At 35.6% G+C, this 18,513-nt stretch overlaps 1 protein-coding gene across 4 annotated transcripts; it reads left to right on the top strand.

The window, feature by feature from the left end:
- The first annotated feature begins 4,732 nt into the window (after positions 1-4,732).
- On the top strand, positions 4,733-13,733 carry LOC110699641 (protein argonaute 5-like). Of its 4 annotated transcripts, XM_021877152.1 has the most exons (23): positions 4,736-5,636; positions 5,719-6,122; positions 8,270-8,472; positions 8,572-8,724; positions 8,834-8,964; positions 9,056-9,165; positions 9,263-9,366; positions 10,069-10,207; positions 10,289-10,405; positions 10,514-10,624; positions 10,735-10,806; positions 10,883-11,002; positions 11,081-11,210; positions 11,299-11,420; positions 11,511-11,648; positions 11,734-11,837; positions 11,923-11,988; positions 12,067-12,130; positions 12,502-12,628; positions 12,726-12,799; positions 12,984-13,078; positions 13,175-13,206; positions 13,288-13,733. In XM_021877152.1, exons 2-23 carry the CDS (start codon positions 5,727-5,729, stop codon positions 13,464-13,466), a joined length of 2,787 nt encoding a protein of 928 aa, XP_021732844.1. In that variant the 5' UTR covers positions 4,736-5,636; positions 5,719-5,726; the 3' UTR covers positions 13,467-13,733. The 4 variants fall into 4 exon arrangements, 2 of the variants coding, with proteins under 2 accessions (XP_021732845.1, XP_021732844.1); XR_002506953.1 differs by lacking the exon at positions 12,502-12,628 and having other exon boundaries at positions 4,734-5,636; positions 13,288-13,391; XM_021877153.1 differs by lacking the exon at positions 11,923-11,988 and having other exon boundaries at positions 4,734-5,636.
- The last annotated feature ends 4,780 nt before the right edge of the window (positions 13,734-18,513 follow it).

Raw genomic sequence — 18,513 nt, 5'->3', positions numbered from 1 at the left:
TTGAAAAGGCATGAGCTCAAACTCAAACTCAAGTAAAATGCAAGTAAAATGTTGAACTCAAACTCTCGGTTGACGGCTGCGCACCTTGGTTATTAATGGTGTCCGAAACCGTTTAACACCAAAAAGTTCCTTGTTTGAGAATGTGCAAGACGATATCTCAATGTAGAACTTCAAGCTAGCTCTAATAAAGCAACATATGAGAGAACGAGAGAATGTTATGCATGGCTTGATATGCAAGATGGGTATGGACGCCTGAATTTGAGAAGTCGTTTGTAAATTTTCAGAATAGGCGGCCCTCGTTGCCAGTCCACCATTGAGGCGCCCGCACAAGCCAAGCCGGCCTTAGGCTACAGCCGGCATTAGTGGTTGAGCACAGAGATGCACCTAGCTAGTCAAGCCTTTGGCTGTTTAACTACACCTAGTGTCCTCGCTAAACTAATGAAAGCAGGCGTCAAAATACAAGGCTCCCAACTGCCTCAATACAGCCAGCTTTATGACACCTATGCTTGAACAACCGGCTCCTAGGCATCGTTCCTCAAAGCCAGCAGGCGGCAGCCGGCCCCAACCCAGCCACTAAGCACCCGACCTGCCAGCTCTAAACAGCCGGCTGTTACACGAAAGAAATTATCATCAAGAAAATTATCATGGGTACGAGTACAACTAGCATCATTATGCTAAGCCCAACATCATCATGATCATGCATCGTGGTTTTGAAGCTGAGAAGATTGGATGTCTTGCCAAATGAAAGCAAGCGGCATGCCGAATGTCTGGTGGTATGATTATCATGGTTTCGTAGCCTTGGTTTAGGCGACCTCAATCATTATTATGATAAAAAAAATAAAAAAATAAAAAAAAAAGTATAAGATGCCCTAAAAAATGTTGCCTAAGGTTATTAAACCAGGCAGCATAGGCGGCACTCTATTGAAGACCGTCTTTCTTCGTGGATTACCTCCACTTGTTTGCATGACAGTCTATCAGGCAAGAAAAGCGGCATGAATACTAGCCGACCCCCTATACAATGAAGTCTCGTAGCTATGAAAGCAGCCGACTCTCATTAATAACACCATCCATCCTTTATGGAAGGGAACTAGGTGATCCATCTGCTCTAACACTTGAAATGATTTCAATACTTGATACTGATTCAGAGGGGCATGCCACCTGTACCTTTACAGTCGGCTACTCTCCATTGAGTATTTTACTCTTTATCTTCAAAGGGGCATGCCGCCTGTACCTTTATGGGCGGCTACTCTCCATTGGTTATTTTACTCCACCAGAGGGGCATGCCGTCAAGACATACAGTCGGCCACTCTCCATAGAAGAGGGACGACTGTTTCCAAAACAGACAACCACCCCCTTATACTTAGCTAAAAAAGATTAGGGCCAGGCCGACCATGTGCCTAAACAAGCGGCTGCCCTCTTCTTACTTAGCACCTACGTTCGCCAAGAACTAACCAAGGCCACAGGCCCGATGATCAGCCCAGGCGCCAGGCCGACTGATCCTCCCTTAAAATTAAACTAATACGACCTGTCCCAACATAATAGCAGGCGTCCGGCGGCATCCCTCCGGATGAAATTCGTCGCAGAGAGCAGCTCCCTTTTGGGTGGAACATTGCTCTATAAACTAAGTACACGACACCTAGACGACTGTCCCCAAGGACAACCACGTAGCCGTTTTTGAGACAAGGATAACTCTATCACTAACCAAACCAGTGGTAGCAGTTGACATCTGAGTCAGATGACCCCCTGTATTACTTGGGATAAATGCAGGGGGTACCTCTTGAGTTAATAGCCAATAAACATTGGCGAATCAAAAGGTTCAGCCGGCCTCCGCCGCCTGGTACCTTTACTACTCAAGCAGGAGTGACGGCGACTGAGTAACACCAAAGTCAACTCATAGGCACTCCCTCAAACTTGGTATGGAACCTAAAAGGTTTGAGTAGACCGCCTGTTTTTTAGCAAACAGGGGCACTCAAACCCCTATTCCTACTAGGTAACCACTCCTTGGGTTAATAGCCAACAAACATTGGCGAATCAAGGGGATCAGCCGGCCTCCGCCGCCTGGTACCTCTACTACTCAAGCTAGAGTGTGACGGAGACTGAGTAACTCCCATGTTAACTCATAGTCACTCTCTCAAACTTAGTATGGAGCCTAAAAGGTATGAGTCGCCCGCCTGTTTTTAGCAAACAGGGGCTCTCAACCACTACTCCTGCTAGGTTAACAACCTTTGAGTTAATAGCCAAGAAAAAATTGGCGAATCAAGGGGACTATCCGGCCCCCGCCGCCTGGCTTCCCTACTACTCAAACAAAAGAGGCCAACGACCGAATAATGCTAAATGCTTACCCTTGTGCAATAGTTGACAGTCCACCTGATCAGGAGCTATCTGCATAGTGGGGCAAAGAATCGACATCTGTCTAGTTCGGCGGCAATCATTATTATGATTGATTAACCTTGAAAATGTCATACCGCCTAAGGTATCAAAATTTTCTAAGTTAATCAAGTCCATCTCCCATTAGAACTAGACAAGATGCCGACCTAGCAAAGCTTCGAGGGTCTAACTTTCGAAAGGAGCAATCCCTCCTCGAAAGAGAAATTACTCCTTCTGAGGGGCAAATGTTTAGGGTAAAAATTACCCATGACAAATGGACCAATCCGGACCTGCCACGTGTCCACCACGTGGGCCAATCAGCGTTCGCCACTTGTCACCCTAAGAGGTCCAATATGGACTAATCAGGCCACGCCACGTGGCCTCCCATATGCCAAATAGGCAAAATGGCCACCAAGGCCCAAAGTCCGAGAGAAGCCCAATTTGCCCTGGTTAACCTAAACCTAGGATTGACACGCTTCTCAAGACTATAAATACTTAATTAGTCCTTATTAAAGGGGATTTAGCAATTGATGGCTCTCACCTAGAGAAGTCTAAACACATTGATCACTCCTCCCCTAGAGGAACCAGATCTCCCACCTTTACTTTCCGCATTTATTACTCCTCAAACAAGTACTAACTTGACCGTTGGAGGCGGAGCTCCCACCACAAGGAGTCTCCGTTGTTTTGCAGGTACAGGCGCAAGGATACCAGTCCCGGAATTGTAACTCTCCCGCAGGACATCAGAAAACCCCGAAACAATTATTATCATACTAACTAATGTGTTTGTTCCCATGTGATGTTACCAATAGGAGTAATGACGATATTAGGTGCTAAATTAGCCCTAAATATTTCATTATTCCATATTAGAAAGCCAAACCTATTGGTGAGGTGATAGGACATGGAGAAAAGGTTATTAGGTTTTAATGCATTTGCATTTTTTTTTTATCTTTAATTTGTCTATTTAGTGTCAATGCATTCATGTCTTTGTCTAAAATATATTAAGGATAATTTTCTTGTTAAAGTGAATTTAGAGACCTAAGGAAGTAAGAGTTTATGCAAGATGTTCAAGAATAAGGAGCAATTTACAACGTCCTCGTTATTGCCAATTTAACACATCTTAAGTTTTGGATCAGCTCTTATTCTTTGACTCAAATTGTAGAACTTTTCAAAAGCTTTCCAACCGTATCTCATCATAATTTTTTGCGATTACTCTATGATTTTTAATGAATTTTCTCATTCAGGCTGTCTAAGTAAAAAAATATAACTCGTTTTTCTCCCTTAATTCTTTTTGAAAAATATTAGAATTTTACTAAATTATTTTAAGAAACCAATGGTGTCATAAAACTTATATTACACCATATTATTTAATTTTAACTTATAAGTTTTAATTGTTAAATGGTTTTTTGAAACTTTAATTTTATCTAAAAGTGACTTTAGAAATAAAAGAAGTTTTAAGAAACTTTAATTTCAGTTTAAGATGACTTTAGAAATAAAAGTTTTTTATAAATTTTGTGAACACTTTATTTCAAATCCTCTTATATCACAAGAATGAATCATAACATTGCATGCTTGTTTAAATGGTTAATGATAATTAATATAAGGTAATGGCGGCCTCATTTCCAAACATGAGGTTAAGATTAGTTATTTAGTTGTAACAATTATCCATCTCCATAAAAAATAAGTCTTTATCCCATTATAATTTCCCGATGGATTAATTGACAATTGGATATGATTAAATAGTTTATTGTTCCCTTTTATTTGGAAGTAAGACCTTGACAGATGTCGTGTTTTATTTGGCCAATTCCATTAGCCTAAACACATAACCCTTAAAACATACATTACAAAAATTATGCTCGAGTGATTGTAAACCCAATGTGAGATTATATAGTGAACCCTTATCGTTTCACTCCAAAAAATACCTTGACCCACCACAAGTCGTCAATTGGGACGCATTTGCTGAATTGTCTTGTTCAAAGGACATTTTTTTTGGGCAATATCAATCAAGGTGGTTCATTTTACTTTTATGAGTGAATCCGTCAAAGATCATTAAAATTTCACTTACCAAAAAAAAATGATGCTGCTTATGTCCATTACCCAAATTGAAAACCCAATGGAATTGGTTATTTCAGACACGACATCTATCCGAATTACGATGATTTTGATCCGTGAGTGGATTCAAATTCCACTATGATAGGTACGTAGTGCAACTTCGGTGCTCAAATCTACCTTATACTAATTATTATATCTCCATGACATAATTTCATTTTGTGTGAAGAACATACCTCAAAACTAGACTTTATTTATTATACCTACGATAAATCTTTTATAAACAACGCAATAATAAGAGTCTGTTCCTTAGAACGAAAGAGAAGATGAGTTCCAGACGTTCGACTCTCTTAACTTTAATCCCGAACCCAAGATTGTGTCATAATTTTTTATTTATTTATTTATTTTATTTTTTATTTTTTTAATGGAGTTAGCAGTCGATTTCAAGTTTCATTTTTTGAATTTGACCGTATTAAATTCGTTCTTGGTTGGATAAAAATAAGGGGGTGACTCTCAATTTTTCATTAAAAGTCTTATCAAACTCTTCAGTGAAACCTGTATAGACTAATCTGTTGTCTACTAAAACCAAATACCACAGGATCATACTTCATTATATGTTGTAATTCTTGATAATTGCAATGCCACAATGGATATTTTTACATTTATTTATGATCAAAGTATCATTAATACTATATTTAATCAACACACCTAAATCATGTCTTTCCCTGAGTAAATTAAAAACTCAACACCCATACACCTCCTTTAATTTAATTAAGACCCCTCCACGCCACCAGTGACCAGTCACATACCCCCATATAAAAACAAAGAATTGAAAAAGTCACAACTGCTCTTTACCCAAAATAGTGAGAAAATGAAAGAAAACCGCCAAATAATTAAAACCCATCATAAAACCACGAGCTAATTATTCCAAAATGGCAATTGTATTTCGGACAACAAAATTACTCGTATTCTAAACACCCCAACCAAAAAAATTCAAAATATAATGCAAAAACTAGCCTACTACTCGTACTACTACTAGTAGATCATCCATGCTAAAGAACGTCTCCCCAACATTTCTATATAAAGCTGACTACTTATTCCCTTTCTCTCTCTCCTTCTTCATCATATTTTCTCTGCAATTTCCTTCTCTTCTCCACGTTCTCTCTCCTCTCATCATCATTTTCATCCTCCATTAAACCCCCTATTCAAACCTCCACTTTCTCGTAAGTTTTTTATTTTAATACTAGTAATTTTTTTCTTACGGTTGTATATTTTTTCTTACCATTTTCTCACTCCTCTTCCCAGGTTAAACGATGTCGTATCGTGGGGGTAGCAGCAGCGGCGGCGGTGGACGAGGCTATGGCAGAGGCGACTCCGGCGGACGTGGTCGCGGCGATTACGGGGGTCGTGGTCGTGGTGACTCAGGAGGAAGAGGCTATGGCGGAGGACGCGGTGGTGGTGGTTCAGGGCCACCGAACGTCGGGAGTTTGACGAAAGCTAACTGGGATGCGGCGGCGGGTGTTAGGCTGCTCGACGAGATGAAGAAACTGAAAGTATCGGAGTCGTCATCGCAAAATAAGGGTGGAAGGAGTCGTAAACCGTTAGTGATGCCGAAACGGCCTGGGCCTGGTAGTGTTGGACTTCGCTGTGCTGTGCGTGCTAATCATTTTCTCGTTCAACTCTCTGATAATGACTTTCATCACTACGATGTAAATCTCTCTCTTCTTCTCCATTTTTGTAATTTTGTAACTTTTTTATTTGAAAAGTTTGTTTTTCATTGATGATGACGTCATTATTTCTGTGAATCTGGTTGATGAATGGGTTTTAATGTTGATGGATGTTAAAATGTGTTGAGTTTTTTTTCCAGGGTTTTTGATGGGAGTTTTGTCTTAATTTTGATGCTACCTTGATATTTGTTTTTGTTTTATTTTGTTGATGATGTCATTCTATTTTTGCCATTTTTTTAAAAATATTTTCCCCTTGTTTTTTATTTTTAATTTTTTATTTTTAGGGAAAGGGGGTTGACGGTAAATACGAAGAATGTGAATGTCACATATTGTCACAATATTTGTTGTAAAATGTGAGTCATTTCAATTTGGGTGTAATGTTTATGTGTTGCTGTTTATCAATGTTTTAGTGAGAATGATTACTTTGTATATTTAGGTCTGTTTTATAAAAGGATGGATTATTATAAAAAAAATAAAATAAAAAAAAATCCGTAATAATATGGTTATGTGTGCTTTGGGCTTTGGCTGTTATTGTTAATAAATATACAAAAATCATAAATTTGGTGAAGAAATCATTTCTCCTATGAATAATATTGGGTTTAAACTGTTTTGTTACAAACTCTGATTATTGGGTGTTGTTCTGTAACGGTATGCTCATTGATGGGGTTTTAACGATTTTGTGAAGCTTACACAGTTGCACACAGTTTGATGGGTTTTTAAATGATGGGTTTTAGATATTTATTTGTTTGTTATTACATGTTTTTTGTGGTTATGTTGAGTTGGCAGATTTTTGCAAAAGATGATAGGTAATTATGCTCTTCATCTAACTTTGTGTTTTTGATGTTACAAATGGTTTGTTAAAAATCTATTCATGTGTTTATGTGTTCATTTTAGTTACTGATGTTATTATGTTAATATATTGTAATGGTTGGTAATTGGTAAGCTATCCTTTGTATATCCTTTGGTGCAATTTTTTTTTTCTTAGAGTCCTTTTAATATTGTTCATTTGGGGCGGTTATTGGGTGAGTCGGGTTTCAATATGGTTTAAACGGTTTGTTAAAAAGCTATTCATGTGTTTATGTATTCATTTTAGTTACTGATGCTAATATATTGTAGTGGTAATTGGCAAGCTATCCTTTCTGTATTCTTTGAGTCTTTTTATCTTGTTTATTTGGGGTGGGTTAATGGGAGAGTTGGGTTTCAATATGGTTAATCGAGTACGCTTCCTGTTCTAGTCTTCAGTGTTGGACTTGAACAAAGTAATCATGTGTGGTGTGTTATGCTGGCTAATTCAAGTCATTAAGTGGCCAATATCCTAGTTTTTCTTATTGCTCTCTTTTACCTATCTGTGATTTTCTATAAACATTAATTCGTTTTTGGTATCTTTTTAGTCTAAATATTTCCATGTAATCCTGCATTGTGCTGTAAGGACCTTTTTATACTGTAAGTCATTAATTAAGTATTGAAATAAAATTTTAGTAACATTACATTGCTGGAAAACTAAGTGGTAAGAGACTCATAAACGGGAAGAAAAAACTCCTTATATGTAGCTTTCATTAATCCTCGTATACAAGTAAAACGCTGTGAGTAAGAGCATTGTGGAAGAAAGTGAGAAGTAATTTTTTTGGTTCTGTGCTCCTCGTTTAGTATAATGTGGAGTACTTTTATTCTAGCTTTCACTTATGTAAGTTTTTGTTAGGTATTGTAGATAACAGTAAAGACTAAAGAGTGAAATGAGGAGGCAAAATTTTCAGTACTTTAAATTGCAAATTTCTCCTATAATGTGGTCAATAATTTCCCTTTCCGGATACGAGTTAATGTTTTAGTGTTATAATTTTTGAACTTTGACTCAGACAATGAGTGAAGGCTCCCATTATTTCTTGATGCAAAATATGCAAGTTTACTTTTGGAATTCTTCGTAAGCACTGTACTAGGTTTAGTCTAGGAACACTTATTTTATTTATTACTTGTATTTGTTTTCAAAAGGATGCTCATATCAATGGAACTGTTTGTAATGGTTTGTAACTATGGATATTAGTATGACCAACTTTATGCCCTTTGTTATCTATTGAAGCCATATACCCTTTTTAACTTGATGGCTTACTGATGCCGCTTTCTTTATGGAGCAGGTGTCAATCAGTCCAGAGATAGCCTCCAAGAATTTTAGTAGAGAGATACTGAATAAGCTTCTACGGGATCACAAGTCAATTTTGGGGAACAAGATTCCGGCGTATGATGGCAAGAAGAGCTTCTATACTGCAGGTCCTTTACCATTCACATCAAAGGACTTTGTCGTTGAAATTGAAAAACAAAGAAGAGGCAGTTCTGAGAGGTATTTTATGCTTCTATCTCTTTGAAATAAAAGGTTGTCTATTGATGGATATAACAAGTTTTCGCTAACCTTGTTTGAATTGTTATGTTTGATTGTCAGTGAGGTTCAAAAATTCCAGGTTACCATCAAATTGGCTAACAAGGTTGATATACATTTTCTGCAAGAGTACCTTGCTGGTCGATTCTCAGATTCTCCCCAAGATGCCATCCAAGTGCTTGATGTTGTTCTTCGTGCAGCAAAGCCTCCTACAGAGTAATATTTCTTATACATCAATCTTTTTTTTAAGTGTTTAACTCTCATAAATTCCTGTTGCCTTTTGTCTCTCGTTAAGATGCTGACAAATTTTGCTTGTTTTTTGTAGCTATGTGTTGATTGGGAGATCATTCTTTTCGGAATCACTGGGCAAGGATTCTCTTGGGGAAGGTTTAGAGTATTGGAGGGGGTATTATCAAAGCATTAGGCCAACCCAGATGGGCCTCTCTCTAAACATTGGTACACCCTTGGCTAAATTGTTGCAATATTTTATTGGGCTCTGATTGTAGTTCCACCTGTGCTAACCAGATTGACTAATTTGACATTATAGATGCATCTGCACGCCCCTTTTATGAACCGATAATGGTTCATGAATTTGTGGCTAATTATTTGAATCTGAGAGATTTCTCTAGGCCCTTTTCTGATGCAAATCGTATCAAGGTACTGTGGTACTAGTGTTACAGTGGTAATGTGTCGCATTCATCATTCCATTATTTTCATGCTCTGTAACTTTTATGTTTCTTTGTGCTTATTTCAGGTTAAGAGGGCGTTAAAAGGTATCATAGTGGAAACAAGTCATTTAGCATCCAAGAAATGCCACAAAGTGATAGGCGTGTCAAGTGAACCCGCAAACCAGCTGATGTATGGTTTTGGACTATAATGTTAAGCATGTTTTGTTTGACATTGAGAGTGTACTTGCATTCATTTGTGTTTTGATGTCTCAGTTGTGGCTATTGTTTGTTATTGAATTTTTGTGTGTTGGTACTGTTATCCTTCTACCTCTCTAGCATTTTTTCTCACCTCTCGGTGGGTTGATGCTGAATCTAACCTTATGTGAAGTACATTATACGGAAGCAAATTAAAATTGTCTTACAGGATTGTCAATGTTGTAAGCATGTTGATATAATGTCTTGTTAGAATATAAATTAATTAATAATGTCGAGCAAATTGTGTTTGTATGTGGGTTCTTAAGTTTGAAGGTATTGTATCTGTAAATTGGTAAACGAAGTAGGGGATAGCCGGTTGCGTGTAAAAGTAAAAGAATTTTTTTTTTTGCGGAAGCTAAATCGTAAACCTAAAGCTCTGATACCATGTTAAATATTGTGAAAACTCCTCCGCCTGGAGTGTATTCCATTGATCAAATATTGGGTTACAAAGGTGAGTCCTAATTACGTTAGGAAATCTCACAAGATAATTACAGAATATTCACAAAACTATGTCCTTCTATATAGAATAATATCTAGAATATTTATCATATTCTATCAGTATCTGATGTAAATTATTTCTAGTTGGGTTTTTGAACTTGCAATATCCAATACTAAGCGTAATGATGTTGCATTGTAGGTTCTCTCTTGGCAGTAATGACACCCAGTTGTCTGTCTCACAGTACTTCAAAGACAAGTACAAGATACAGCTTAGACATCCAGCTTTACCATGCATCCAAATTGGGTCGGCTAAGAGGCTTACCTATCTGCCCATGGAGGTCTCCTTTTTAATTCACATGTTACTTTACTTTCTTTGTATCATGCGTATATGATAAATTTTTTTCTTATTATCCTTGTAGGTCTGCCAAATTGTTCATGGTCAAAAATACCTTAAGAAGTTGAACGAGAGGCAGGTGACTGGTCTTCTTAGGGCAACCTGCCAAAGACCTCCTGAAAGAGAGAATAAAATCATCGCGGTAACCTTTATTGGAGAGTTTGTCATTCTGCTGTATTCTAGAATGTTTGCAGGATTTGTTGTACATGCAGTTGGTTTTATTAATCAACATTCTTTTTAATCTCTGAAGATGGTGAAGAACAATCGCTACTCTGAAAATCAGATGGTCAAGCAGGAGTTTGGAATGAATATAACTGAAGTGCCTGTAACTGTCGATGCCCGAGTATTGCCTCCACCAATGGTATGTTGGTTTTGTTGTTACAATTTCTGTTTAACTTATGTCTTGCTATTTTTTTAGTAAAGCACCCCCTGCACCTGCTGACTTGACAAGTTAATTCTTCCATTTTCTAGCTCAAGTATCATGACAGTGGAGCTGAACGAGAAGTTGCACCAGGGGTGGGCCAGTGGAACATGATTAACAAAGTAAGATTTTGCTATTATAACCTTCTTGTGGTTGCAGCATTCTTTATATTTCTCACTGGTCAATTTGTATTTGTAGAAAATGTATATTGGTGCTACTGTGTCTCACTGGACTTGCCTGAGTTTTTCAAGACTAGATCAAGTTTTAGTGCAGCAGTTTTGCAAGGAGCTGGTTGCCATGTGCTCTAGCAAGGGAATGGTATGGTTCAATAGATGAAAATTGTTAATTTCTTTGTGTGAATGTTTCCCTCTGTTGATTATTTTCTGTCATTGTCAGAACTTCAACCCGAACCCTTTTATTCGTATACGCTCTGCTCATCCTGCTCAGATTGAGAAAGCTCTTTCAGAAGTGGGAGATAAGGTGCAGTTGCTAATTATTATTTTGCCAGAAGTTACTGGGTCCTATGGTATGTGATTTTGTGACTTTGTCTATTCTCTAGATTTATATGTTGTGCTTGTTGGTTGAAAGTAACAGGGATTTCTGTATCCATGCAGGAAAAATTAAAAGAATATGTGAAACTGAGCTCGGTATAGTTTCTCAATGTTGTCAGCCTAGGCATGCTCAAAAACTTAGCAAGCAGTATCTTGAAAATGTAGCTTTGAAAATCAATGTGAAGGTAAGTGCTGAAAATTATGAGTCTAATGTGAGTACCTAACCACTTAATTTAGCATTTGTTTACCTACTGCTAAGCCAATGTTCGCCGTAGGCTGGAGGAAGCAACACAGTCTTGTGTGATGCGATACAGAGAAATATACCCCTCTTGACTGATCGTCCAACGATAATTTTTGGTGCTGATGTCACACATGCTCAACCAGGGGAGGACTCTAGTGCCTCAATTGCAGCTGTATGGGTTTTCAAGCTCTGTTGTCTTTCTTGTTAGTGCTATGGATGTAACGTGTTCAGTTTATAATCATTGCTGGCTATTGCAGGTTGTTGCCTCAATGGACTGGCCTGGGGTGACCAAGTACAGAGGGCTTGTTCGTGCCCAGGGTCATCGGGAGGAAATTATTAAGGATCTGTATGCATGTGCTAGGTAAATTAACTGTAAATGTTGCTCAGGAAGTTGCAAAATCATTATTCTTACTTGTGAGTTTCTAATCTATTTCTTGTGCTTGTAGAGAACTTCTGATAGCTTTCTACAAGGCAAATAATAGGCAGAAACCTGAGAGAATTATCTTCTTTAGGTAGAATTTGTTGCTCAAATTGTTTTCTGCTCAAAAACTTTGTGTCTCTCTCATACTCGCTCCTTTTTTATTGGGCAGAGATGGAGTAAGTGAAGGCCAGTTTGCTCAGGTTTTGCTGCATGAGGTTGATGTGATACGGCAGGTATCAGTCATTTGGCATATAGAAAAACTGAGCTTAATTTTCTAAATGAGTTGATTATTATGCTGTGACATGTAGTTGGTAGCAACAAGTAAGCCAGTCTGAACCCATACTGGATCCAAAAAAAAACGAATAGGGGTTTTTAAGGGAAAAAAAAAAGGTATGAATATTAAACTCTGCATATAGTTTTCACTATGCAACGTGCGTCCTACTGGTGAAACCTTACTTTTTAGGACGAAGGTCAGGGGTTCGAAACCCAGCACCTGTTTTTGATATCCCTGTATTTGTTTGGAGAGTCCGAACCCATAACGAGCAATTCCTGGAACCGCTACTGTTCTGTTCAATCCTTATTGTATAATGTTTTTGTTTTCAAGGCCTGCGAATCCATAGAAGAGAACTATCAACCACGTGTGACATTTGTGGTTGTGCAAAAAAGGCACCACACCCGTCTTTTCTCCGTAGATAACAAAATGATCGATAGGAGTGGCAATATTCTGCCAGGTTATAATATTTCCAAATTTATGCTATTCTTTCAAAACATTGTCTCTATTAATTGTGATCCTTGTAATGACTTTTCCCTCCTAATTATCTATCCCAGGAACTGTGGTCGACAGCAAAATTTGCCATCCATCGGAGTTTGACTTCTATCTATGCAGTCATGCAGGGATACAGGCAAGTTATTTTGGTTGGCTTCAGTCTGTTCGTTTGCCTATTTAAGTTTGACTGTCAATGATAATTCACCACTTAATAAGTTAATATTACTAGTCATTTGATTATGTGCATTTGCTGCCTAGTTGATTTCACTTCCTGCAACCCAATCTTGTGGTTTTATTGACATTGTGAATGACATGTTTAGGGAACAAGCCGACCCACACACTATCATGTGCTTTATGACGAGAACAATTTTACTGCAGACTTGCTCCAGCTGCTGACCAATAGCTTGTGTTACACGTAAATATCTGTTTCTACAATTAGTTTCTCAATGAATGTAATTACGAGTTTTTCCTTTCTCATTATGAACTCGCGTGTTTGAATCCTGTTTTTCAGGTTTGCTAGGTGCACACGCTCAGTATCTGTTGGTAAGTGTTAAAGAAAAGTTGTTTCTTTCTTTCATCAGCTCTATGTGTTTGGATACACTAACCATAAACCTTGATTGGCAGTTCCTCCAGCTTATTATGCACACCTTTTGGCTTTCCGTGCTCGGTATTATGTTGAAGGTATGACCATGTCTGATAGTGAATCAACCAATACCAAAGATCTGACCAAGGACAAACAAGCAGAGGTTCAGGCCCTTCCAAAGATCAAGGAAAATGTGAGGGATGTCATGTTCTATTGCTAGGAGGAATTGCAGCGTCCTCAACCTTGTTACTAGTTTTTGCAGTTTTCACTAATTTTCTGGGGCTATGAAGTACGAGTTTGCTATCGAATCGAATATCGATTTTAACTTATAACCTATGTTGTATATAGCTATGTGCGTGGAAAATGTGCCTAGGACTTTTAGTGTAAGGTACACTTATGAAAACACTGAAGTTTGGTCTAGTCTCAAGTTTTACAGTGTTAAAGTTCTCGTTGAGAATGTGAAAACTAATATTTAGAATTGTCAATATTTGGTCAAGACTTGATTAGTTAATTTTGGAATATGTTACTGTTTTCTTATTGTTAGCTACTGTGTAGTAGTAACACCCTCTAATATTACTACTACCGACTACGCAAGTGCCTACTATTTTTGTTAGAGAAATAAAATATCGGAAAATATATGTGATATATTTTTAGGATAGTATCGGAGAATAATGTATTTAGGTTTATTTATGTTAAGATAGTATTTAGTGAATATATGTTTAGGATATATTGTTATAATAGTACTCCCTTCGTTTTTTTTATAGGATAGAGATGAGATTGCGCGGAGTTTTAGGTGGTTTAATAAAATAAGATGTTAGTGTGGTAGATAAAATTATTATTTTATTGAAAAGTAAAGTGGTGTAAGAGAGAGTGGGGACTATCGAAGGAGTGAGAATTGATAAAGTAAGAAAGAGTGGGGATATTAGTGGGTAAAAATATATTATTAAATAGTAAGAGGGAGTGGGGACTATCGGAGGAGTGAGAATTGATAAAGTAAGAAAGAGTGGGGATATTAGTGGGTAAAAATATATTATTAAATAGTAAGAGATTTCCAAAAATAGAACTCTAGGTTATAAAAATAAAAACGGATGAAAATAGTAACTCTAGTTTATAAAAAAAAATGAAGGGAGTATATCTTTAAAAATATTGTTTCTTATCTTATGATCTTAGGTTTACTCAACCTATCGATGAATAATAATCAAGGAATACAAAGCCATTCTATTCACTACTTTAACCTAATTTGTCATCCTTCGGTGGGATTAACCTTTAGTTAAAACTATAGTTATTATTTTTTTTTTTCAAAAAAAAAAAATATTAAAAAATGCTTCCGCACTTTTTTAAAAGATCTTTGATATTGTTTAGTGTTCACAAATTGATGAACGTGAGTGGTTATTGATTGGTAGCTAGTGGTTTATGGTGTCTTAAGGCAAAGATGCAAACAAAAGCATCGATTTAAGGTTTTTTTTTTATTTAAAAAAATAAAAATAATTCAGGTCTCTTGTGTCGTGAGATAAGATATATCGGCTCTCCTTGTGTCGAGAGACAGGGAATATATTGATTCTCCTTGTACCGTGAGATAAGGTCAATAAGATGGTTCTCCTTGTGCCGTGAGACAGAGTTTGGTTTTCCTTGTACCTTGAAACGGCAGGATGTTGTACCTTGAAACGACACGACAAGTATATTGGTTTCCTTGTACCTTGAGACGACAAAGCAAGCATATGAAGATAAGAATGGACGTGGTTGTAGAAGATCACAAACACCAGCAAAGGGCGTGACAGAAGACCACGGACACCAGCAAAGGGACGTGGCTGCAAAAGTTTGTTTTTTTTTTTAGAAAAAAAAAAAAAATTGAAGGCGACATCAACAGAGTAGTGCAACTCGATCGACTTCAACAAAGTGAAAAATTTCCAATCGCAACGTTCGTGTTACTGCCGTTACGACTGCGGGAGGGTGTTAGAGATATGAGATATCGAAAAATATATGTGATATATTTTCCGTAGATATCATTAAGAGAATAATGTATTTAGGTTTATTTATATTAAGATAGTATTTAGTGAATATATCTTTAGGATATGATATATGTTTATAATAGTATATCTTTAGGAATATTGTTTCTTATCTTATGATCTTAGGTTTTGTATAAATACTCAACCTATGGATAAATAATAATCAAGGAATACAAAGCCATTCTATTCACTCCTCTACCCTAATTTGTCAATTTTACATATCATTTTGCATCCAAAAAAAACTATTATACATATCATTTTTTTCCCCTAATTGCATATGTTTGACATTAGCAGAGTTTATAAAATTTGATATCTTTAATTGACATAAATTAAACAAGATCAATTATGATAGAACTCATAGAAGGCATGACTAAAGTATATATGATCGGTGGATTTTGGGATTTTGAGATTTAAATCTGTAAAATAGATGAATTTGTTTTTTTATGCTCATGTTTTGTGATTGATCAAGATAGGAGCTTATTTCCAATTTCCCACAACCATGTTTTAGGCTATTCCTATTAGCTTGAAATAGGAGTTTAAGATCTTGTTTGGTAAAGAGATTTTTGAAGAAATTTTAGCTTATTGAATCTGGTAGAGATTTGGACACTATCAATAAACTAATTTTAGTGTTTGGTAAAAAGCTTACTAAGAGAGCTTTTCGGTCTCAAAAAGCTCTTTTTGGAAAAGCTCAAAACATGAGATTTTTTAAATTAGCTTATTGAACATTTAAACAGTTAATAATTAACAGCTATATATCAAACACTTTTATACAACGAACCATCTATTTACAACCAGTTAGTTAATTCAATTAATACAATCAGCTAGTCCAATTTGCTATATCAATCAGTTACTAGTTAGGCCCTGTTTAGTTCACCTTATTTTTACTTATCTAAACTTATCTGATCTAGTCTGGTCTGATCTGATCTGGTCCGATCTGAAATGATCTTATTGTCTGATTTGACCAAACTTTGACCTTAAGTGTACGATATTTTGTAAGGAAAAAATATATCAATTGGGATCTTGTTAGATTCGTAATAATGTGTATTTTTATTAACATGTAATTTTCATAATTTTTTTCATTACGAAATTAATAATATTTAGCGATAAAAAATTGCACATAAAACGGTGATATGATATATGAACTTATTTTTTTCTAATCTGATCTGATTTGAACTTATTTTTTCTTAAATAAGTAAAATAAGTTGAACTAAACAAGGCCTTAATCACCAAAAGGGCCTAAGTGTCATAAATGATTTCCCTTAATAATGTATCTCTTAATGTTTCTATCCCCAATGCTTGATTGCAATTTCATGAATGATTAAGGCCTTGTTTAATTCAACTTATTTTTACTTATTTCAGAAAAATAAGTTCAGATCCATCATCGTTTTATGTGCAATTTTTTATCTCTAAATATCTTTAATTTCGTAATGAAAAAAATTATGAAAATTACAAATTAATAAAATACACATTATTATGAATCTAGCAAGATCTCACTTGATACATTTTTTCCTTACAAATTATCGTACACTTAAGGTCAAAGTTTGGTCAAATCAGACAATAAGATCAAATCAGATCAGATCAGATCAGACTAGACCAGATCAGACCAGACCAGATCAGATAAGTTCAGATAAGCAAAAATAAGGTGAACTAAACAGGCCCTATATCAGGTTACCTTACCATAGTTCCTATTATCATTGAATCTAGTACCCTTTGTCTTAGCTAATAGCTAGTTTACATGATAATGTAAGGTAAGATCCAAGATTCGATCATGTAACGTCAAATTTTAACATTAATTTCCTTGATCCTTATCAGATAGATTATCATACATTTTATGTTATCTTTTGCAAACAAAAGATTTTCAGAAACAAAAGATTTACACGAAAACACTCTGAATATCATTCAAAGTTACGAGATGCGTGTTGATCCCAACGTTGGTGACTTGGTTTTTTGAAAGGAAACTTGATGCTACACATAAACTTCCAATGAGAAGTCGTCATGTCATTGTTAGCCAAAAAAAGGGGGGGGGGTTATTTGGGTTTAGGCGCCTAAATGCAAGATTGAGCGGAGAAAAAGCTTAGGCGCCATAATGCATTTAATGCATACTATTGTTAGTACTAAACAATTATATTATGATACTAATAAATAGAATTTGTTACTAGAAATAATAATGTCCTAGTCAGAGTATTAATGAAGAGAGGGTTTTTTACAAAATTGAATAATATATCATTTGGTAATGTTTCTAAACTACAAATCAAAAAATATTATAAAAGTATCAGTGAAATATTTTTTAATGCTGTTTCTAAAGACATCCATATCGATATATTTTCAAAAATGTTATATAGTTGGACAATATTAACCTTACTATAATTTTGTATTCTACCTTTATTTTGTACTTCTAATACCTATAAATATCGTTTTGTTATAAAAAATGGATATAACTTTAAAATAAAGTGGCGGAATATAAAAATAACATGTCAAATGGTTACAATAAAATATCGGATCGATTGTTCGTTACAATAAAATATAATTAACTGATGTGGTTTTATTCACCTTTGTGTTTAATCAAATTAATAAGAAGATTTCTAAATAATCCTCGTTTTGTTATTTTTATTACATCTCCGTTAGCATTACTAGTATGATCTCATTCCTTAATATTAATATTAGATAATTGATTAATACGTAATATTAGACACTTAAATTAATCTTGTAATACACAAATATTGACTCTCAAATTATTGTTGTAATACAAATACTGACTCTCAAAGGAGTAACTCTTGAAATAGTAGTACTTCTTGCTTTAACCACGCAAAACTAACGATAAAGCTTACATTGGACGATTTAAACCACGTAGTGAAGGGGTACAATCAAACAGTGGTGTGTTAGAATCAAACAATCAATAACATTTGTAATACAAAAAATAGTTATCAATAACTAATAAATAACCATTTAATTTTGACAAACCCCCCCCCCCCTTATACAAATAAAGTAGTTTATAACATCTTTAAAATAAGAAATAAAATGTTTGAAACTTTCTTTACTTGCAGGGAGATTTCTAAGTAATGACTATTAAATGGAATACTCAAGTAGGAATGCTAAAATCAAGTTGTGAAGGGTTAAAAGAAAATAGTAAAGGGTTAAAACTTAAAAATAAAACCAACTAAAATTTATAAAAATAGTTATCAATTACAAATAAATATACCATTTTTTCAAAAAAAAATATATATAATAAATGAAGTACAAATTATCGGTTACTAATTGCTT

This window comes from Chenopodium quinoa, unplaced genomic scaffold (genome assembly GCF_001683475.1).
Source record: "Chenopodium quinoa cultivar QQ74 unplaced genomic scaffold, ASM168347v1, whole genome shotgun sequence".
Lineage (NCBI taxonomy): Eukaryota > Viridiplantae > Streptophyta > Magnoliopsida > Caryophyllales > Amaranthaceae > Chenopodium > Chenopodium quinoa.
This window is presented reverse-complemented; position numbering and strand designations above follow the sequence as displayed.